Here is a 24,001-nt window from a genome sequence, read left to right on the forward strand (position 1 = left end):
TTGCTTTGCAAACCGTAAGCACTCAGAAATAATAAATGATGTTGAGATTTCTATTTCAAATCTGTTTCATCTGCCTCTGGTTGTATTGATGTTTTTCTTCAGCACGCTCCCCCACCCCACCGCTGCAAACACCTGAAGGATGTTCAAACCCCACACGCCCATTTGTTAAAAGCATCAGCCTTAATTTCTTTGACAGAAGCTTTGTGAAATACAGCGTTTCTCCAAAACAGTTGGAAGAAGGCTTTCTCCGTCCCTTGTTTTGTACTTGGTGATAGCAACTGAGCTCGGCAGCCCTGAGCAGCGAGTCCCTCGGGCCCCAGCTCTCACTTGGAGGGAAGCTGACCGCTTTGACCCAATCCAGATCTGATTCTCAGTTCTGGGGGTGTGGATTGGTATTAGCTTACAGCTCTGGCATGCCATTGTGTGAGTCAGCCTGCACCTTGCCCTCCCGCTAGTGCTATGAATAATAAACTGCGGGGAGAAGTTGCAAGCCAGTTAATGTGATGCTAGTGCAGGATGTTGCCTTCTCATGGCCGCCTCCTCCTCCTCCTCCTCCTGCTCCTTCAGGATATCCAGAATCTGGTGTGGCTGGAAGCTAGGTACATCTGGAATGGGCTGGAGCAGCAAAGAAGCAGAGTGGTAAATGAACAAAGAGGACCTAACCCTACCCCACCCTGGAGTAAAGAGGCTTAGGTCACTAGAGGGGAGGGCATATCACTGCGGTGGGAAAGTGAGGCAGGGGAAACAGAATCAAATGTTTGTTTAAGGATTGAGAAGATCGGCCCAGCCCTTCTGCCTTGCCAGCATTTATGTGCAGCACAGTAGAACTTAACCATAACCTCTCATTATCCTTCCATTATATATCGCATTAGGCTTTGGCAGTGAAGACAACCTAAGCCAGTGGCCTTCCTGATTTGTGGTTTCTACTTGGCTTACCTTACTCAGTTGAAATTTATTTTGTTTTGTTAATGGCCAATGACAGAGCAGGCCTCCAAAGCAGAGCTGCTCTGGCTGAGAGTCAATATATAAACATGCTGTATTACTGTGGGTTCTGGAAAACACAGTTGAGCAAATCATTTAAAGCACATATTAGTTCTTGACAAAGGTGATAAGGGATGTTTTCCTCTTTTTTATATAGCCATTATTGCCTAACAGGGCTTCGGTGTCTAGGGCCTCTATGCTTCATGGTGCTGGAGGCCTGTTTCTGTGAGGTGGGGGATTAGTCCCCCCAACCCCTCAATATCCCTCCTGCTTTGGGGGTTGTTGATAGCCATATAGGATGATGAGGAAGAAGAGTGACACGCCCAGCATATTGGTGCGGATGACAAACTGCATGTCTGCCACCCTCCTGAAGAGAGACAGAGGGGGATCAGCCCATCACTTCTGCTTTGCATGTAGATGGGCCCTTGCAGACTGTAGAAAGCCAGAGTCAGCCTGGGCTGCAGAAACCCAACAGCCTGTCCAGGACAAAGCGCCACACCCACTGCTGTACCTGCACCCAGGAAGGACCTCCTCCACTCCCACCAGCTGGCAGCAAGGACCGTTATTGATGCTCACAATTTCTGTAAGGTATTTCATAGAATCATCTATTAGCTTTATACCCTCCAAGGGGCTCAGTGTACATGGTCCCCTTCCATTATATCTTGTAAAGTAAGTTAGGCTTGGAGATAGTGTCTGGCCCAAGGTCACCACATGAGCGTCATAGCTGAGTGAGAATTTGAACCTGCGTCTCCCCAGGTCTAGTCAAAACAATTTAACCACTACACCACATTGCTCTCTAAGCCATTGCCTTGTATTGTTCCCAGTGTTTATGGTCTGGATCAAAGCTCGGTTCGTATCCACCTTGCTTATTTATCTCACTTGCATCATCCTCCCTCTTTAGGCCTTTTCAAAATCAGGTACTGTTGGTGACATCCTTCCAACCTGATCCTAACTATTCCCACTTGTAGGAAAGGCTCATTGGGTTGCATCCAATAAAAGTTATACTCTAGAGTTGGACCCATTGAAATTAATGGACCCAAGTTAGCTATGTAGGAATAAAAATGGGTACAACCCATTGACAATTATGCCCCATTTCCCCATTAAAGTTAGTATTCCGATTAGCAGCTGAATTTTATGCACAAACTGTTTACATTTATGTTTTGCTATAGACTTTCTGTTTCCCTCGAAAGGTTTCATAAGATACTTGGCCACTATGTTTCCATGACATTTCAAAGTCGCCTGAAGGTATATAATGCAGCCACCTTGCTGAAGCTAAGGAGGTCTGGGACTGGGAAGTGGCTGGAGACCCAGATAGATAGATAGATATAAAAAAATTGTCCAGTAGCACCTTAGAGACCAACTAAGTTTGTTCTTGGTATAAGCTTTCATGTGCATGCACACTTCTTCAGATACATGCATACACACAAAAGCTTATACAGTACCAAAAAAAAACCTTAGTTGGTCTCTAAGGTGCTACTGGACATTTTTTAAATTAAACAAAAATATTTTGACTGCATCAGACCAACACATCTACTTACCTGAAGATGATAGATAGATGATAGATAGATAGCCTTGTGCTCCTGGGAAGAAGGGTGGGATTTAAGTGTAATAAACCAATGAATAAACCCTGAGCTAATCTTGAAAATGGGCATTTGGAAGAGTCGAGACTTCTCACAAAAGGTGTAAGCCACTTTGGAAGTTTCTGCTGATGAATGTTACTGTATAGCACAGAAGTGGGGAAATGTAGCCGTCCAGATCTTGCACGACTACAGCTCCCATCATCTGTGACCATGGACTATGTTGGCTGGGGTTGATGGCAGTTGGAATCCAACATCTGGAAGGTCACAGGTTCCCATCATGGGCAGTCTTCAGGAACGTGTGATAAGTTATACCTGAAAACTGGTGTGTGTGTGTGTGTGTGTGTGTGTGTGTGTGTGTGTGTGTAAGGAAATAATGCAGAGGTTCAGTAAAGGATACAGGGAAAGGGTAACAAACAACATCTGGAATCTGACTGGAAAGAAGGAATAACTGAAAGTGCAACTCGTAAGGGAAAACAGAATGCAGATTGCAACCAATTAGCAAAGATCAAAAGTTCCCGTGGAAAGATGCTGTGGTTGAAAGCAGCATAAAGTATTACAAAAGACAAACGTAGTTGTTTCTTCTTACTTGGAAAGCTTTATTGGAGCTTCCTCTCACACTGAAGATCTCTGCATATTTAGCTCAGCTTGATATTTGGGCTGCAGCAAATCTACTGAAGTCAGAGGCATGGTTTCCAAGTGGCAGGGCAAAATAAATAGCAACTTGCGTGGCTCTGCATTCAGAGCTTGTATTAATATTTCACAGACTTCTTTCCCAACCCACACAGCAAAAGGCTCATGATTTCATTATTATCTTAGGAAAGGCAGCCACACCACTATCTTGTGTAATTTGCCACAACGTATCATTGGCTATATATGTTACACTGCATTGGCGCTCATAAATCATGTTATCATCACCTTTTCCGGTCACATGGAGCCAATCATAACTGCCACTCTCCATTTCATGCAGAAGGCAAACTTCAAAGCAACCCTGGGACACCTCCAGCACCAATTTTTCTGTCTCAATGCACAGACTACAGCCCAACGCCTCCTCTTTTGGAGAAGCCTTGTGCCACCACTGAAAGCCCATCTGACGAGGAAGCATTGTGAAATATCTGAAATCTCTAGAAAGGCTTTGTGTCTGCCCTGTAATAGGTTGCAGGGATGGGAAGGAATCACTCCGGCTTGGAAATGTAGGACTTTCCTGACCATTGTACCAGATTCTTTTCTCTCCCCTTTATTCTTCTCCCTAAGTCTTCCATTGGTCTTGTGGGCCACAATTGTGCAGCGGAAAAACCCTATAGGCCTACAGGGAAACTTAAATGCAAACTACAGCTGCTCATTGAGTCAAGGTTTTTAGTTGATTACCTAATCAATTTTCAGACAAATTATTAATCCATAAAACTTAAATAAATGTGTATATTACCAACACCTCAAAACTGGTACCTCTTGGGAAGATTGAAGGAAGTTCAAGGTGACTTACAATTTAATAATCACAATTTTAATAAAAACAAAACACCATCTGGATATTTTCCTTTGCATTTCCTGCCTTAGTAATGGTCCAAGCAGTTTTAAAGATATAAAATATGCCCTCCAACAATTAAAACCTTCCCCTACCAACCTCTCACTGTTCACTCACATTCTCTAGCGCTACAATGAAGATCTTGTACAATTTAACAATGCCATTCATTCTTCAAGGCTAACCTTGTCCACTTTTGGAAAATGGAGAAATAGAGTATCTCCCTGCAGGTGGGTAGCCAAAACTTGTGGTTTTGCCACAGGAGGAGCCATCAATCTAGAAACACCCTTAAATTCTCTAAATCATATGACAGCTGCTTGGATTACAAATGTGGGGATTACTTTATTTGCTTGGTGTGTGTGTGAGAGAGAGAGAGAGAAAGAGAGAGAGAGAGATTCCGCTCATGCAACAGAACTTCCCCTTGCTTTCCAATCCAGGCACCCCCACAAACATCTGCTCTGGAGAGTCCCCCAGTCCTCTGCAACAGATTTTGAAGGTGTGTGGGGAAATACAGGGGAAAGCAGAAGAGGGGAAATTCCATTGCGCAAGTAGGTTGCATGAGTGGAACAGCTGCACTAGAATACAACACATTTTGGAAGTATTTTCAACCCTGACAAAGTGCAACAACATCCGTGTTACATTGTAATAATCACTACCCTCTGGAAATTTACAGCATTGTATGACCATGAACCACTGGTGAGCCAATTGTTGTTGTTGTTGTTGTTGTTGTTGTTGTTGTTGTTGTTGTTATTCCACACATCTGATGGGGTTGACCCAGCCACTCTTGGTGGCTTCTAACAAATTATTAAAGCACAGTAAAACATCAAACATGAAAAACTTCCCTATACAGGGAATACTGATGTTCTGTTTGTTCTGCTCTATGGTTAATACGACAGAATCAAAGAATGGCCATGTTGGATGAAACTCATTTTCAATAATTCTGTTTGCACCATGCACATAACAGGCATGTATCAAGTTCTCAAAAATAAAATAAAATGATGCCGAGCTGTTTTACTCATCAGTAATACATAAAAATGATCAAGTTACTTTTGTTGCATCACTGACAAAGCAGCTGTCTGCAAGGAGCGGATCTTTGAAGGGAACATCCTGACATTCTTCCTTGCTTCTGTTCTGCCCATTTGAAAAACTTGCTGTGGTTCACCCTTCTTGCTCCTCTTCATGCTCCAAGCGCATGCAGCGCAGCTGTTTCTACAGCTTCATCGCTTCTTAGGTGTTGTTGTTTAGCCGTTTCTCTTGCCTTCCTCAATGCCTCTTTCATTGAGACACAGAGAGATTGTCAGGAAGAGCAATATTGGAAAGCCATTATACGCGGTTTCTGCCAACAACTAGACCAAAAAAAATGCTATAGTTCATTTAACTTATTCAGATGTTATCTGTATCCCATCCACAAATGCTACTTAGCAATGTAGAGAGAGAATAATTACAGAGAGCTGAATTTTAGCTTTTAAAAAATTAAATTTGATTCTGTGAAGATAAGCCTTGATTCTAGATGGTACATTCTTGACATTTGAGTTGTTATTATTATTATTATTATTATTATTATTATTATTATTATTATTATTTGTGGTTTTTACAGACAGCATTTGTTTTTTAAACTGGACTTTTATTGGACAACTTGTTTGGCTTATTTGTGTATTGCAGTTTATCTGTGGGGCATATCAGCATAAATTTGCAATCACCACATGGACAAAATATCGGATGAGTTTAAAGTAGAGTTAAAAAAGGATGTTGACAAGACTAGTTAAATTAAGCCGGGTGGAGGAGGCAGCTCTGCATGTTCAAATTTCACTTTGACCAGGTCATCAGAAGGTGATTTTACATCAGTCTTATGAATGTAACTTCACATAAGTTCATTTGCTGTACGGGAAAAGGGAATCACTGCAGGAGGAGCAAGTGCACAAGGGGCTGACACTACTACTACCTCTGTGACATCCATTCTGCCTTCAGCCTCCCTTGTTGAGCAGGGAGGCTTGAAGGGAGTTTCCAAGTCCATTTGGTTGACTGCACAAGTGGGAACCCTGCATTATCAGGTCCCGGGTGGGAAGAAGAATGGAATCATAGAATTGTAGAGTTGGAAGGGACCCTGAGGATCATCTAGTCCAACCTGCTGCAATGCAGGAATTTGCAGCTGTCCCATACAAGAATCAAACCTGCAACCTTGGTATTATCATGGGGGGAGCATTAGAACAGGCTGGTGCTCATCTCCATGTCTCCTACGCATGTTGTGATCCCTGTCATAGCTCACTGGTAGAGCACATTGTGACTCAACAGGGCTAGAGTGACATCAGGCATTACTACGTTAGGACAGGAGAAATGCTAGCCAGGATCCGTGAAATGGTGAATGCCAATCTTCATCAAGATCAGACGATTTTCCCTTGTCAAAAGTAACATGCAGAGTGGCCCTCCTTTGTTGTAACTTTCTTGCAACTTGGATTTTACTGAATTAGTGCTTTTCAGTCCAACCCTAACCATGTAAATAAGTCAGAAGAAAGTCCTGTTGAATTAAAGGGGGGCAGGGTTACTCTCAGGTAAGTGGAGGTAGGATTGCAGCCTCATCATCCCAATCTATTTTCACTCAAATAATAAAAACAGATGAATTGTTTACTGAGCACCCGTCTTGATTTGCTTGCAGAAAGGTTGTAGCGTGCTCTTATTTGTTTATGTGGAAGGTATACAGCAAGGACTATTCATTCTGATTTCATTGCAATTTGGATGATGGTTGTACATCTGTCCATGAATCAGTTGTTTATCCCACATCTACTTGTGCACTTTCCCATCACTTTCCTAACCACAATTTTTTAAAAGTTAATTTGTTGTTCCAAAGCAGTTTAATCCACTTTAATTGTGCAAACCTGGATTTCCATCATGTGATTGAATCCCTCCTGGAAAATGCTGGCATTCTGAAGGTGACCAACAACAACAAACAGCCAAACAGCAAGAGAGAGGTTAGGCCGAGATAGTGATCTGCCAAAAAGGCACCCAGGGAGCTTTTGTGGCTGTGGAGAACAAAGCCCGGGCCCCCTGCATTCAAATTTTAGCTCATTGAAATAATATTTAGAAGCACAGAGATGTCTGTGCATAAACCAACTTCCTAAAGAGATTTTAAGCATTAAGTATAATGCTGTTGGGTTCAATTCAAAGCCAGATAATGGCTTTGAAATGCAGAATATTCAGCAGTCAGATGCAAAAAGAGCCAACAGATGGAAAAATGAAATGTGCTCTCAATCTACTTGGGAAGTTTGACTTGTCTGTAGATGTAGATGTTGATGAGAGATCTCAGGATTAAGTTACCTTAAAGAAGTGAATGGGTGGTCTTAACAAAAATTAATATTTGAGATAAAAATCAAAGTGGAAGGGTACAGAGAGAGGGATAAATTGTTAACCTTTCTGTTTAGACAGGGATTCAGTTTCAGTAGAAACTCATTTTTTAAAAACATGACAGCTTTGGCTTTCTTAGCAGGGAAATAGTTTGTGGGCAGAGGTATGACAAACTTCCACAGCTGCTCAGAGAACGTTTTTTGGTTCACCTGAGGTTTTGCATTTAACTTGATGTGAAATGGTAAAGGACAGCTGTATGTATGCATGCAAGGGGTAAATAGCTTTTCTTAGATTAGATCCATTTCAGTACGGTTTCCGTCCTGGTTTTGGGACGGAGACGGCTCTGGTTGCCCTAACAGATGATCTCCGTAGACAACTGGATCGAGGCGGGTCAGGACTGCTGATCCTTTTAGATTTGTCAGCAGCCTTTGACATGGTCGATCATGATCTTCTGGACCACCGCCTCGCAGACGTGGGGATACAGGGCTTAGCCCGTAACTGGTTGTGCTCTTTTATCTCTGGTCAGGGACAGAGGGTGGCACTAGGGAGGGAAATGTCGTCGCGCCACTCCTTGGTATGTGGAGTGCCGCAGGGCGCAATTCTCTCCCCGATGCTTTTTAACATCTTTATGCGCCCCCTTGCCCAGATTATCCGGAGCTTTGGGCTGGGCTGTCACCAATATGCTGATGACACTCAGCTCTATCTGCTGATGGATGGCCACACCGACTCGACCCTGAACACACTGACCAGATGCTTGGAAGCTGTGGCTGGATGGTTTCGTGGGAGCCGATTGAAACTAAATCCTTCGAAGACAGAGGTCCTATGGCTAGGTCGGGATGGCACGGGGATGAGGGACCAACTCCCTTCTCTTGCGGGGGCCCAATTAGTGCCATTGCCTTCCATTAAGAGTTTGGGTGTAATCCTTGACGCCTCCCTTTCCATGGAGGCACAGGTTACAGCAACAGCCAAGGCGACATTTTTCCACCTTCGCCGCATCAAGCAGTTGGTCCCTTACCTTTCCCGCCCTGACTTGGCCACAGTGATCCATGCGATGGTCATCTCCAGGCTTGACTACTGTAATTCGCTCTATGCGGGGCTGCCCTTGAAGCTGTCCCAGAAACTCCAGCGGGTACAGAATGCTGCAGCGAGGCTCCTCATGGGGTCTCTGCCATGGGAGCATATTCACCCAGTGCTTTTCAAGCTGCACTGGCTCCCGGTGGAGTACAGGGTCAGATTTAAGGTGCTGCTTTTGACCTTTAAAGCCCTTCACGGCCTAGGACCCTCATACCTACAGGACCGCCTCTCCCGGTATGCCCCACGGAGAGCCTCAAGGTCCATAAATAGCAACACCCTAGTGGTCCCAGGCCCTAAGGAAGTTAGATTGGCTTCAACCAGAGCCAGGGCCTTTTCAACTCTGGCTCCGGCCTGGTGGAACGCTCTGCCTCATGAGACCAGGGCCCTGCAGGATCTGATTTCTTTCCGCAGGGCCTGTAAGACAGAGTTGTTCCGCCTGGCCTTTGGCTTGGACCCAATTTGATTCCCTCCCTCCCTCCCTCCCTCCCTCCCTCTCTCTCTCTCTCTCTCTTTTGTTTTCTTTTCCTTCTCCTCCTGTGACGAGGCTACATTTTAATATTTTAATGTTCCATTATTTTAATGTTGTATTTTATTTTTGTTTTTAAGTTGTAATCATTCTTCTTGTTTTTATTATTGTTTGTAAGCCGCTCTGAGCCCAGCCTTGGCTGGGGAGGGCGGGGTATAAATAAAAAATTATTATTATTATTATTAAAAAAAAGTTTTCTTCTTTTTTTTTAAACCAGAAGAGTAATAACGCAATTTAGTTGTGTTCTGAGAAACCCATTAAAAGGTTTTCCAGAGGGATAGTCATGTTGGTCTGTTGCAGCAAAAAGTGCCAAGACCTTAAAGTCCTAAGAAACCTATTATTCCATATGTTTTACGGACCACTGGAATCTCTACTTCATCAGATGTATGAAGTGCAATCTTCAACTGGAAATCATATACATTGTAAAAATGGGGAGGTTGGCATTAAATGGCAATGAAATGCAAAAAAATACAGTCAGTGGTGATTCAATTGGATCTTGAATGCATGCAATAGAAGCATAGTGGGAGTAATAGATGCTTAACAGAAATAGGACCTGAGTGCAAAAGCAATTCCAAGCAGCTGGAGGTAAAGCATAGTTGATTATAAACTGATTGTAATTTTTGTTTCTATGGTGCAGTTGTGCATTAAATGTGTGCAAACTTGCAGTCAAACCCAACAATGCTAGTTAGTATATGAAGGGGTTAAGGACCACAGAGTTCTAAATTGCTAGAGGGTCACATCCCCCCCTCTTCTCCAGACTGTGACCTTGGATTAAGTAAGTAAAGCATTTTTTAATTTACTTCAGTGTGGCCTGTTTCATTGCATGTGAGTACAAGGGGGCCAGCTGCCTCAAGCAGCTGGAATGGAATTAAAAGAAGGTTTAATAGTCTATTTCTATGCGTCTTTAATCTGCCTAACAATAGGATTTAAACTGCTACCAGGACTCTTTATGTGATAGCTCTGTGTTTTTAGAAACAGGCACCAGCCATTTCCCCTTTGTTAGTTAACCCACACACGTGGGTCTGTAGAGAATTAAATATAATTAATATATCTTCTTATCAATACCCATCATAATGCATTAGCCCTCCTTTTTAGAATGATAATGAAAGGCAAAGTCCCACAGTTATGATGGGACTGCGTCACATCAGAATTCAGGTAGGAAACTGTATTCTAGAACTCATACAGTTACATGAGAGGGTTATATATTATACCTGCCTTGTATGCTTACATTAGTTCTAAGGATGGATTAACATGTTTATTTTACCAATGGTAACATTTGTACTCAACAAAATTCCATTGTTCTGTTTTGGGTTTTTTTTTGCACTGGTTACATTTCATACTAATGCCCCCCGTCATGCTTCACCCATAGTCTGATGTGGCATAGTCCTACATTAACAGCCATGAGCCTTATATCACCTTAAAGACTAAAAATTTATTATTTGCATTGACTTTTAAATTCCACGTGTCTTCCAAGAAGCTCAAGGCAGTGCCCAGTTTTATTTTGGCACAAGTTTTTATGGACTGGAATCCACTCTAGCACTCCTACAATATGATCATCAGTTTATATAGATCAGGCCTAAAACTTCTACACCAATCACTGTTATTTCCATTTTTAAGGCTGAGGAGATGGAGGAATTTGTCAAGGCAAAACAAAGCAGGCCTAAAGCCAAGATCCTGCCAACTGGACCATACTAGCCTAATTGGAACAAAACATTGAAAGGGTTGCAAGACCCTTGGCAAAAGGAGGCATGACATTTCCCTTCTCCTTCCATCCAACTGAATTTTTCTGGAGTGATGTCCAGTTCCCAGTCCCCACCCAGGCAGCATTGCATGAGGTAAGGGAGCCCTCCATGTAGCCCCACCACTGGGTGCTGCGTTACGCTTTCCCTGCTTGGAAGTCTCTCATAACTACCTCACACCTGGCTATATTTCAAAGATTAATGAGCAGCATCTTGTCAGGTTTAATATATCACCCTGCTTAAGTTTACTTTGACGATGTAATCATAAATTCCCTGACTTGTGGACTACTCCTTCAGGATTTGCATGCAAATTATAAGGAGAAAGGAGGGAAAATACAGAAAGGATCATAAAATAGAATAAGTGCCAGTTTGGAGAAAAGGAACTGTTATTTTTATTAATTTTTTTTAATGTTGGGCTTTCTCTCTCAAGGATTACATGCAGACTAAACAGAGTTGAAGCCATAAAAATTTAAAGACACCAGAAAACATAATAAAAATAAAATCCTTTTTAGGTATGAGGAAAATTTATACCCAATTATACCACCCAAGCAGAGCTGTTAATTAACCTAATGAGAAAATATGTTCCATTTCCATGCTCCAAAAGCATCTGATACTTCTCAAAGCAACATCTATTCATTATGCTGAAGACACATCCCAAAAATGGTACCTAGAAGCAAGTTCTCAGGCAAAACAGAGAGGACAGAAGAAAATTCCCTGTTAATGGTATGTGTAAAACACTAACAGGTAAAGCTAATCTCTTTGCAGCTATGGAAGCCTCCATTAAACTCATAGCATAGAACATAGGACTGCTGAAGAAGCCTTTTCTGTTTGTTTCTGTGAAAAGTGATGGTGTAAAGCCAACGTGACTCCTCTGCATTGGGCTTTGTGCCGTGTATCTTGTTGGAGCTCCCAAAGCAAATAGTTTATCTCACCAATACAATATTATTATTGATGCTAGCTTTCAGATATATCTTCCTTGTAAAAAAACAGGGTGCAACATTTGAAATAAATGTGTGGAATATCCATGTATGGCGATGTGATGAACCTATTAATCAAGAGGAAGAACCCATGGCTAGTGCTCTTGTAAAATTCACCATCGGACATACTGGTTAAGATAAACCCATGGAACAATGCTTACACTGTGAGTCCTTAAGTTATCACAACGTGACAAGCTTCACATCATTCAAACAATGCCTTAGTCAATGCCTGGGATTGGCACTATGTGACCCTAGGTACTCGGATACTACAGCAGACGGAAGGAATCTTCACCTTGGATCACTTTGGGAAATGGTAGAATATTGGCCTTGCATAAAGAAGGTCCTGGGTGCAATCCCCAGTATCTCTATGTAGGGCTGGGAATACACCCAATCCGAAACCCTGCTGCCAAACCCTGTGTTGATACTGAGTTAGATAGACCAATGGTCCAACTCAGTATAAGGCAACCTTTTCATAAAACAAAGGAAATATGGAAGGAGGCAGGTGAGAGCCATACAAGGGAGAACTTACATTCATCACATTACATTTTTCTAGAGGGGTAGCTGTGTCTACAGCAGGATTAACATCAAAGGGTCTTGATCTTCATGGACCACAGTCCACTTCCTTAGCTGTCACAGAGAAGATGCAGCTGCTGCACTGCTGCTGCTGCTCCTTTTGTCCTCACTGCTAACATGGCAGTGATGCTGCCAATTGTTTCCCGGAGATGGTGCTCCACTTTTCGCTGGTAGGCTATGCCTTCAAGCAGGTTCCTCCTAACTTTTGGGTACTTGCTCTCCTACCTTGTCTGCTTTAGGTGGCAGTTAAAGGAGAAGGGACAAGAGGACTGGTGGTGAAACAGAGTGGGAAGGCTGTGCAATGTCCGCAGCTTGTTTTCTGGGATGGTTCCAATTTTGGGAAAGCCCAGGTAGAGCACCTCCTGGTGTATGCCCTCCTTCCGGTAGTGTTTGTGGCCAGCAGTTGAGTAACACCAAGAGGCTAAGTCTACTCACTATTTAAAATTTCCCCCAGAGTGGGGCAGAGCTGCAGAGCCACCCATCTCTACTGGCATCCCTACAACATACCTGGATGGTAATGGGTCAGAGTAGGTTGGCAAGGTTGGGGCTGTGCAGGTGAACTAGTGGAGCCAAACCAGTGAAGCCTCATTCTGGCTCATCCATGCAGCTCTAACCTGAGCACCATTCTGTCCCATCCCTGTGCCATCCAGGTACATTACAGCAATGCTAGTATGAGAAGGGTGGTTCTTCAGCTCCGTCCTACCAGAGGGGACACTACGGAGGTTGACACAGATCCTACATGTTAGGTGCCCTGGAGTATTTAAAACTTGCAGGCACCATTTTTTTGGGGGGGCGGGGGGAGCCTTGACAGCTGAAAGCCTTTGCCACATAACCTCACAAATATCATTCATACAATATACATGGTTCATCAAAGTAAGCAATGTTTTACAGACTTTAATTAGCAAATATATAAATATCAGTTTGAACAGTAAAGTGGAGACATTTAAAGCCAAAGAAACAGAAGAAATGAGAGCAGCATGTTGATTCCTGAATCTTTACGTTAGATACCCACCTCCAATTAGATCCCCTAAGTCAGTAGCTGTCATAACAGTGCAATTGATGGAGCTAATGTTAGTGTTAGCTTGAGCTGGTGGCATATGCCCAGATATGGTTACAGTCCTCCTAGCCTTCCTTTTTTGCAGTCCTAAATGTATTTGAGCTGCTGGATCCCTGTAAACGTCAATGAAACTTCACTGGCACAAGTGCATTTGTGATCACAGCCAGGATAAGCAATTGGTGTTTTTGAATTGCAAGATGACACAGTTCATAAATAACTCTCAGGGTGGGTCTGACCTCACAGCAATCCACCAGCATTCAAGGGATGCATGAAGTCCCAATGTGCTGAACTACATTTTCTCTCACTTTTGTAAATTTCAGACTTTATTGAATATAAATGTAACATGTTATACTTCTTTATTTTTTTAAATCCCTTTCCTTTGCTCTTGATCTTCTCCTGAGTAATGGAGCCATCAAAGCCTTCTGTGACTATTACAAACTGCAGCTGCAGCAATAATATTACGTTTCCTAGCAGGTGTACTCTCCACCCATTAGTTTGTAATATTGTGAGGAGGTGGGGTCCCAAATGCAAATCTTTTGATTCCAAGCTGATCAGGTGACTCCACCCTTCCTGGCAATTGGCGGTGAGCGTCCAGACAGCCTAACACCTGAAACACTCCCATAAGACAGATTGGTTTTTTTTTTTTACAAAAAATCCTAAATACAATTCTACTGAAAAAGAAAAATATAACCCAGATGTTGTTTTGAGGTGTTGATGGAATGAAAGACTCATTATTCCAAAGGGACACCATCCTGAAATCACATCCTGGCACGTCTCTCATTTCAATGAGATTACTTAAATGCAGTGGCTTGCAGGATGGAGGCCAGCTGAGCATTCCCAGGACTTGAGGTAAAACCCATGTGCAAAGTTCTTCAAAACAAAAATGAAAGGTCAGGTGCATATTAATTACAAGACGTATAAATATGTCAGCAGGTTTTTGTAACTTCTTAATAAATCACCAAAGCAAGCAAAGCCAGCTCATGATGGCAGGACCATATGCTGAGTAATTAGGGGCTGAGCCTTATGGAGTTCTTTTCTGTGCAACAGAGCCTATCAAATGTAACACATATTTTTTTTGGTTCTGCCTCTGATATTATAATAACCAGGCGCAACTGGATGGAAGCAGAGGTGCACCTCTCTCCATCACCATGGTGGAAAAGCTGCAGCTGTCATGCAGCTGCTATGGGCACAGCCAGGAAAAATAAAACACTGCAACAGAAGAGAAAGGGGTACCTGCTTTGTACCAGCTCAAGCTCTTGCCTGCTTAGCTTAGCTTGGCCTTATTTGTCGTGGGTAGCAGCAATTCAGGGTCACACGTAGAATCTTTCATGTTGCCTGCTACCTGATCCTTTTAGCTGGAGGAGCCAGGGATTAAAGCTGGGACCTTAGGTCTGCACATCATGTGGTCCACCACTGAGCTACAGCTGAATATAGCAAAAGTTGGTTGCAATGTGCTTTCATTGAGTCAGCAGCATGTGGGTTAATTACATTAAGGCTGCAATCCTGTGACAAATAACCTAAGCGTCAATACCACTGAATTCAATGGGAATTACCTCTGAGTAGACGTGCCTAGGCTGCTGCTAAATCCCATTTCACTGCTTTTTATTTTCTTGCATTTATATCCCGCTTTTCTTCCAACATGGAACCCAAGGTGGCATACATGTTCCCAGGTAGTCTTCCATTTGAGCACTGACCAGGCCCAGCTCTGCTTAGTTTGAAACATGGGACTAATAACTGGGCTTCAGTTGCAACCCTAGGCACATTTACTTAATTTCATCCTTCTCCTTCAAGAGTCATCCCCCCCAACCAAAAAAATTCTAAATGTATTTTGTGTAGTGGGGAGGGATATAGCAAACATACTTGGAGAGATTAAAAAGTAGATGTTTTATTGTTATATAAGCAAGCAGACAATGTTTGAAAAGTTGAAGGAGAAATACAAATATGTAATATACTAAACTTCATTAACAATATGTAGGCTTTGTTGTGTAGCATTGAAAACCAAGACTTCAGCTATGGCTCCTTGCTTCCTTGTTCAAACACATGTCTCCCATGTTTTAGCTGATAACATTATGATGTCTATATATACTAGTGTGATAAAGATATGCTACATATAGAATGAGGATATCTATAATCATGTGTGATCTGAAATCAGTGTTAGAGCTGCACTTATTTTAAAATAATTGAAAACTTTTAAATCGTAAAAATGCCATAAAAAGCCATCCCTTACTCCTTGTAAATGCAACCCTGCAAATTATCATGTTACAGGGAAGTTGTGCTGAGCAAGATCTGCAGGCTTGGTACAGGAATGGACCAATGAACATCACTGCTTGTTACTCCAGAGGCATGGGAACAGATATAGGATTACCTTCTTCATTTGTTCAGACCTCCTCCTATCTGGACTAGCCACATATCTCTGCATGCATCCTGTTGTACTGGTGCTTTGTTTTTAAAACAGTAAGAGTTACTCTTTGTTCTGCTTGACAGATTAATCATAAAGAGCTGAAACCAAGAAAAGCAGAGCCCTGTTTTAGTGTGAGGAAGAACATAAGAGGAGTCTGCTGGATCAGACCAATGGCCCATCTAGTTCAGCATGCTGTTTCCGCAGCGGCCAACCAGTTGCTTGTGGGAAATTACTAAGCAGGATTTGAGCACAATAACACTCTCCTCTCCTGTGGTTTCCAGCAACTGGTATTCAGAAGCATTACTGCCTCTGAACATAAGGGAACCTCAGCCTTGCTGTTTCCTTAACATTCCACACAGATGACACTGTCTTGTGATAAGGAATGATGAGGAAACCCAAAATACTGCATTGTCTAGCTTATCACAAAGGGCAGAACCACTGCTCTCTGTATGCCATTATAGGTGCCATTTGAGAGTGGGGCAGGAATGGGTTTTGTTTTGCACTTGTCTACATGATTTCCTCACTATGCAGTCAGGTACTGAAGGGCATAAGCACCAGAGAGGCATGGAGTGAGACCCAGATAATTTATCCACCTAGCACAGGACCAGCATATTCAGACTTCAAGCGTGACCAAGCACCCTGCTATTATGAAGTGTCCCAACATCATCCCATTCAGCATCAGTGTGGGAAGCTGAGCCCTGAAAATCCAGCATGTTTGGAACATAAGAGTTCAGCAGCCCTCTGCAGTTCTGGACACAGTTAGTTATTTTGAGCAGTCATAGATAAAGGAAATAAATGGAAATAGAGTTGCCCATGTTTTACTTACCAGTCCTTAATTCTATGATAATTCCATTGATAGCCTGGGCCTCTCTACATCCATAGATTTCTCTTACCTTTGACTGTACCAACTGATCACTGCACCTTCAGTGGTACAACTTCAGCCCTTAAGGCTGCAACCCTGTCCCCAATTACCTAGGAATATGGAACATGGTGGGATATAAATCCCAGACAACATACATAGACATGCCCTAAATTTCATGCAGTTCCTTTAACATGGACTTGGTTGAGTGCCAGTCTGTGGCTTTTGGCCTAATTGTATGCCCTGGACTTGCAACATAATAGTCAGCTGACGGAAGAAAATATATAGGCCTGCTATAACTAATTAGAGAATAGCTTAATGATGACACCTTAATATCACAAGAACTGTGACATTTCTGCCAAATATCCAGGCTCTCAAGAGTCATGTAATGACAGACCAGTGGGTCTACACACACTTGTCACTATTAATGGTTGCTATAGTTATTTATACATTATTAGTTAAATATTTTTCATAAGAGCGTTCTTGTTTGCATTGTTCTTTAAAGGTGAGAGATAAAATTACGGAAATTCATTCAACTTCGTAAGTAGATATACACATATGCAGTGGTGTATGCAGAGTTTTTTGCGCATGAGAGCACTTTCTACCCAAAATATAATTGCTGTGGAAACAAAGACAATATTTCAAACTAACCTCATTAGAATTGCAGACCAGGAGAGGCTAATGAAAGAAAAGCTTGAGCACAAGTACAAAAGTCATACGCTCTTCTTTGAGCCTATTAACTGACTGCCCCACCAACCTTAATTTTTACTAGGGGCAAAAGTTTCATTGTAAACTTCATTTTTAGGGTCGCATTATGAGTTGCCATGGTGTGAGCTTAATTAGCAATGAAATTGTCACAGAAATAATTTACATATTTTTGCATGCCATTACTCAAGGTAATTACTATATTCCGTTAAGCCTCTTTTTAAGGCTTATAGGGCAGTTTTTAGAAATAAGGCTTAAAGTCATCCACTGACTTCTTCAGTAATTGTGGTGCTTTTCATAAATATGCAGCTTAGTTTTTCAGTGAATTCACTGAAAACAATTTATTTCCACCAGGGAGTTCTCATGCTATATTATACACTTGTAGGAGACGTTCACAGACACACATTCCTTTCCATATTATTCCAATTCAATATTTTAATTGTGTAGTTTGGGCTGTTTCAACTGCTACTCCAGTTCAATATTATAAAACAGACTTTGTGTCATTGCCACTTGCACTGCAATTAGTTTTTGCAAATTGGCAATAGTTTTTTTTTTTGTATAATCACTAACAAAATAATGCCATGATTTCAGTTATTATATATCCCTGTGGGTTTTTTTAATGAACCAACGTGTGTGGTTGACATATTTACTTCAAGATTTTAACCTTCTATAAGAATGCAGCCTTGGGCTCTTGTTACGAGAGTTTACCTTCTATTGTTTAAATTGCTTGAAAAACATAGGAACCGAACATATTTGCTTGCCATAGATGAAGTTTTGCTAGCTATGAAAAAAAACCTCTCTTTCTCCCTCACCCAGTTCTGCATGGAAATACCAGCTATTTGAATCATCTAAATGTGAGTTGCTTGTAAACGTTGCAGTAACTTCATTCTTACTCTGGCAAAGCTATGTGAACAGTGTAATGTGTAATAAAACAGCACGATTTGATAGATTTAGACAGCTGCCTCATTCTCTAGAAGTTCACATTTTGTTAATGCCACCCCCACGTTGAATAAGAGAAGATTAGAAGGTAAGGTCAATGTACGAAAATGGTTGCCAGGACAGTTTTTTTAATTGTAAAACTTTTTGTGATGTGATTCAGTAAAAAGACTATAGGGAGAAAGCAATGGAGACAAAGGGCTGCTATTAACCTACAGATGCAGGCTATTGCAGGGTTCATTGCGAGATTTGTCACACTGCTTAGCCAATGACGTGCTAGCATGACTGGAAGAGACCACCCTTTTCTGGGGTAAGAGGGTAATTTGGTCTCCATGCTCATTTAATCCTGAACCTTCTCTGAATAGAGTGTCAGTTGGGTCTACATTGTGCAAAATTATGCATGCACTTTTTAATGCTGCCCCATTGTTCACTAAGCACTCGACCAAGATTTCTCAACCAATTTCCATTTGTCAGGAGGTCACTTGAAACCCAAGAGGAATCATAGGTGGATGGCAAGTGCAGGCGCTGCTTCCTTCTGCTCTCTCTAAAACAGATGTTTGGACATGAACAGCTTACCTATTGTGTTTTGCTTACAAATTGCAGCAGTACTAAAATTTATGAAGAAATGGCTTGATTTCATTTAGTGACTGAAGAACTCACTCTTATAAATGCGTTCCCTCTCCTACAGATACCATTGTCAAGGAGGCTGGGGATGTTTGGTCAAAGTGTCAGGCTACATTGCTTAAAACATTGCACACTGTTGGTGTAGGAGGAACAGGTGTTTGATGAACTGTGGGACGAAGGGCACCCTTGCTCTTCCCTTCTCTCTGTGTGGGAAGACTTCTCTGCAAAAACAATAGCACAAAGAGAAATTGATATACACCGCAAGTATGAACACACAGACTACAGCACAAGTATTGCAGGAATAAGCATTTTAAATTCTGAGGGTGATCCTATAGTTCCAATATTAATCAATACTTTAACAATTCTGAATACAGCATGTACATCAAATTTATTGATACATTTACAAAAAGGAAACAGCATTATGTTAACTCTCCAAGAAACATTTACATTTTGAACCATATTTGGCAATAATCATAATTTTAATGATTTGTACAAGTGTCCTCTTAACACAGGCAAGACTTTAGCTAAAGTGAGCTCCCATCCAGTGAAGTTCCATTCAATGTGAATTCTGCAATAAATTCATATACCATATAAAAATGGGCCAGTCCTGATATAGTGGAAAGAACTCTATCAACATTTGCAGCGACTGGTTGATTGGCTGCAGCTGTTTCTCCGTCGATTACGAACAAAGGCTGACACAAGGATACATTTCTACATTATGTCCACAACACATTAAAGAGTGTGTTTGCTCTTTCGCTCCCCGTCATTCCAATTAATTTGGAGAAAAATGTAACTTTAGTATTTGACAGGACATGGCAAAGCTGTTCATCTAGATGATGTCTATATTATAAAAAATTAAAATAAAATAATATAAATATGTAACACAAACCCAGTGCCCATTGTTAAATAAGATATTCAGTAAAAAACAAAACAAAACAAAAACCAAAAACCAAAAAAAACAGACCTTCTACAATGACTGGTTTTAAAATATGCAGATATAATTTAATTATGAAGAACTTGAAACAGTGTGGAAATTAAGCTGCGATAGCCAGATTTTTGCATCTATGCCAGATAAAGTAGTTAAGTGCATAACATTCTGTTACATTGATAGAAGTGTAGATTACAATCTTACAATGAATTGCCTATATAAGAATGCATTCAGGAGTTCCGAAACATTGTCTTAAAACAGTGGGGTAGATTCACATGGTCATGTTTTTGATACGGTAACTGCGATTTTAACGTCATAATTTGTTCATCTGAAGATTCCAGTGGATAGTAGCTCTTACTACAATACCCTTTTCCCGTCCTGTTCAGAGAACAGCTTTTAATGGAAGGGGGAAAAATTACCAATGTGTTTATTGTTACATGAATTTGATGGCAATTGGTCATTTGAATCCACCTGCCAAATATCTTAACCATGGTTAAAATCAAAATTTAATAATGGCCAACAGTTTCAAAACTCCTTTTCTGATTGCTATACTCAGATAGTTATACACAAAAAATGGTGGGATACCAAATAATTCATAGTGACACCATTGGAAATTATTTGTGGTAACGGTGGCATTTCTGTGTAAACTACTTCACATGAAGAAATATAATTTTGGAATTCCACTAGTTATGCAACCAGATGTTTGTGCGTGAATTGTACGTTTTTGCTTCTCTGAAAAGGTAAAAAGGCAGATCTACAAACCCAGTGGAATCACTGGAGTTTCAAAGCAGGATAAGTCTCTTTTGGTGGGGGGGAGAGAGAGAGAGAAGAGAAGAGAAGATTTGAAAAACAAATGCCCATTGAAAATGTGGTATCCAAATAAGTCCCAGACACTATACAATGTAGCTGGTTAGATCCAGCAAATAGGATGTCATGTCTATGATCTGATCAAGAATACCTGCCCTTGTCACTCTTCGGATGTTTCTATCCACTTGCTCACACTGAAGACCAAGATATCCTTTTTTACACATGCATTTATTTGGTCGTATGCAGACACCCCCGTGTCGACAGGCTGGTTCACATTTTGCTGTAAAAAACACACCAAAAACTCTTATGTAGAGGCTTTCCCAAGAATTATGTAGAGGCTTTCCCAAAAATCCATATGTACAAAATGGGAACTATTTCCTTATCATAATGGCAGCAGTATGGGTTTATTTAGTTATTTCCAAAAAATGAACCACTTGCTTTTGTCTGTTTCTCAGAATATAAAATAGGCCACGATACATTATGGGATGGGAAAAGAAACTTGGATAAAAATATAACAGAAATATGTTACCTTGCTCATGAAAGTATCTCTCTGATTTAGGGAGTCTACCACATTCTTATCAACTGTTATTCTGCATATGGTCTGCAATTGTCTTTTTCTTTGGTAAAGAAATTCCTGGGGCTTCAAGGAATTCTAACCATCAAGAGCTCCATTTTAAAATTAAGTTTTTTAAAAAGAAATATGACTGTGAAGTGTACAAATTAATCTAAAAATGATGTGTTTTATTTTGCTCCAACTCATTCAGAGTGAGCATTGGGAGGGTCAACAGAGACTCTTGGACAGGCTACGTATTACATCCATAGACACTGTTCTAACTCATTAGGATCCCTTTCTGGAGTGCATTGCCCTTAGCTGGCCAGGTGGCGGTGGTCAGAATGTCTCCTTTGAACAGAAGTTCCTTTTGGTCTTTGAACAGTATGGTGAGACAGATGTCCCTCAAGGACTCTATGGCTGCCTGCTTCAGAGGTTTCCTTGCCTCACTCATTCTCTCCATTTAACCTGTATCCCACTTCCATCTTCTCATCCTCAGGTCTATTTCCACAGCTTAGCTCCTCTTGTATGCACAGAGAAACTGACTGAAAGCGTGGAGAAGCATTTGAAGGATGGCAAATGAATGTTTATGTTTGGTGACAGTGCTAGTCCCCAGATGTGTGTCATTTCACTCCAGTGGTCCCAAACACACTACATATGAGCAACATCCAGGATAGCTTTGGCACAGTTTATCAAATGCATACATGTCATTTGATGAAAGCAAATTTCCGAGTCTCTTGCTCTTTGTGATTTCCCTTCCCCTCCCACCCATTCATTGCTTGCTGATAGAAGCTTGAGTAAATGAGGAATTTAAAATATATGGATTAAAAAAAAAACAACTTTTGTCAGAAGTTGATGGAAGCTTGCTATTTCCATGAATTATTGTGAACGGAATACTAACCAATTCTGCAGAACTCGCCTTCCCAGCCTTGATTACAGCAGCATTTTCCCGTGGGAGTGCAGTGCCCATTTCGACAATGCCTTGAGCATTCAGATGTCAATATCTGGGCAGGAAGAGCTGTTCTTTTGCATTCTTCTGGGACTAAAGGCCTGTAGAAAAATATACAGGCAACATACATATTTAAAAGTCAGGGTCAAAGAGAAATTGTTTACACATAGACTGGATTCATTTTTTTCCTCCAAAAGAAAGCTGTTTAAAATGGTCCATGCAACAGAGTTTATGAAGTTGTGGAAAATTATATCTTGCATACATTTTAAGAGTTTTTATGATGATGAAATCCACTGTTTTAAAACAGTATGCTATTCAGCAATCATTATAGCCAGCAACCATATTTTCAAAGAAGGTTGGTCACACTGCTTTATAGTTTAATAGCTCCTCCTAAGTCCTCTTGGACATTCTGCTATCTTGGTAAAAAGAGAACTTTTACAAATTAGTTTAGGTGCTAATAAGAATGAAGTTGCCATCCTTTTTAAAAATTTCATTTCACTTTCCGTATCTTAGGTGCCATCCCTCTTGTAATCCAGATTTGGTCAATTCTTGTCCATGTCATATTGGCTTCAGAGAAGAAGGTCCCCTCTCTACCTAGGGGGTTTTTAGTTCTCCAAATGTCAATCAAGTCCATATTGTCTGTCAATTCAAAGAAAGTCTTTGGTAGCCTTCCATCTTTTGTAACTACCTGTCTTTCAGATTCGTCCATGTTTGTTGACACAACAAATCTGCCCAAAAGCTTGCTCCGACCATAATCCTGTGAAAATGGACATGAAATTAACACTGATTGGTTCCTTTAGATGGAGAATGAATGACACCTTATTTAGAGACTGTGAAACTATCAAGAAGGCCCAAAAAACTATGAAAGATTATTTTGAAATAAACCTGAAGACAACTGTAGAAAAAAGAATAATCTGGGACGCGAGCAAGGCGGTCATGAGAGGTTTTTTGATCCAACAAAACACCTTAAAGAGGAGACTTCAAGAAGAAAGAAAAGGAAAGATTTTGGAGAAAATTGGAGATGGAGAGAAGAGACTAAGAACTAAACCAAAGTCACAGGAGATCCTGCGAGAAATTAAATTATATCAGGCACAATATTTGAAACTGGTTAACCAGGACATTGAATGGAAGATTAAACAAATGAGACAAAGAACTTTTGAATCAGCGAATAAGTGTGGAAAGCTGCTAGCATGGCAGCTGAAGAAAAGACAAAAACTAAACACTGTGACAAATCTTGAAGTAAATGGAAGAAATGTACAAAACCCACAGGAGATTAAAGACTGTTTCCAGAGATATTTTAAACAATTGTACGCACAAGGGCCACAGAATGAGACCAGGATTGACGAATTTTTAGCAACAAATGGATTACAAAATATTTCACAAGAGAACAAACTAATATTGAATGGAAAAATTTCTGAACAGGAGGTTGAAGGTGCCATTAAGAATCTGCAACTTGGCAAGTCTCCAGGCCCAGACGGGCTTTCCTCCAAATATTATAAAGTGATGAAAGACTATTTAATTCAACCATTAATGGAGGTCTGCAACGAAATTATGGAGGGGAAAAGAGCGGCAGAGTCGTGGAAAGATGCTTATATCACTCTTATACCGAAAAATGAAGTGGAAAAGACACAGCTTAAGAACTACCGCCCCATATCCTTACTTAATGTGGATTACAAAATTTTTGCAGACATTTTAGCTAAAAGATTAAAAAAAGTTTTGGCAGGAATTATACATAAAGATCAAGCAGGCTTTCTCCCAGGTAGACATATGTCAAATAACACAAGGAACTTAATTGATATTTTGGAAAAATTACAAGTGAATATCAATACAAAAGCAGTATTGATATTTATAGATGCTGAGAAAGCCTTTGATAACATCTC

General features: G+C 40.9%; 2 protein-coding genes across 3 annotated transcripts in view; one reads left to right on the forward strand and one right to left on the reverse strand.

Annotated features, from left to right (window-relative positions):
• ANAPC10 (anaphase promoting complex subunit 10) overlaps nt 1-18,264 on the forward strand; it is a 71,107-nt gene extending 52,843 nt beyond the window's left edge. The window contains exon 5 of the mRNA XM_081875517.1: nt 18,144-18,264. Within this exon, the coding sequence (XP_081731643.1) occupies nt 18,144-18,170 (27 nt within the window). The 3' untranslated portion in view covers nt 18,171-18,264. The remainder of the gene's footprint in view (nt 1-18,143) is intronic.
• HHIP (hedgehog interacting protein) overlaps nt 15,223-24,001 on the reverse strand; it is a 79,205-nt gene continuing 70,426 nt past the window's right edge. The window contains exons 12-14 of one of the 2 annotated variants that reach the window (XM_081875325.1): nt 22,074-22,222; nt 20,774-20,902; nt 15,223-19,108 (exon numbers count right to left, since the gene is read on the reverse strand). In XM_081875325.1, the coding sequence (XP_081731451.1) occupies nt 18,984-19,108; nt 20,774-20,902; nt 22,074-22,222 (403 nt within the window). In that variant the 3' untranslated portion in view covers nt 15,223-18,983. Of the gene's footprint in view, nt 19,109-19,180; nt 20,903-22,073; nt 22,223-24,001 lie in introns of those variants that run through there. The other variant, XM_081875326.1, reaches the window with a different exon arrangement.

The sequence above is a fragment of the Podarcis erhardii genome (genome assembly GCF_964252035.2).
Source record: "Podarcis erhardii genome assembly, chromosome: 9".
NCBI classification, from domain to species: Eukaryota; Metazoa; Chordata; class Lepidosauria; order Squamata; family Lacertidae; genus Podarcis; species Podarcis erhardii.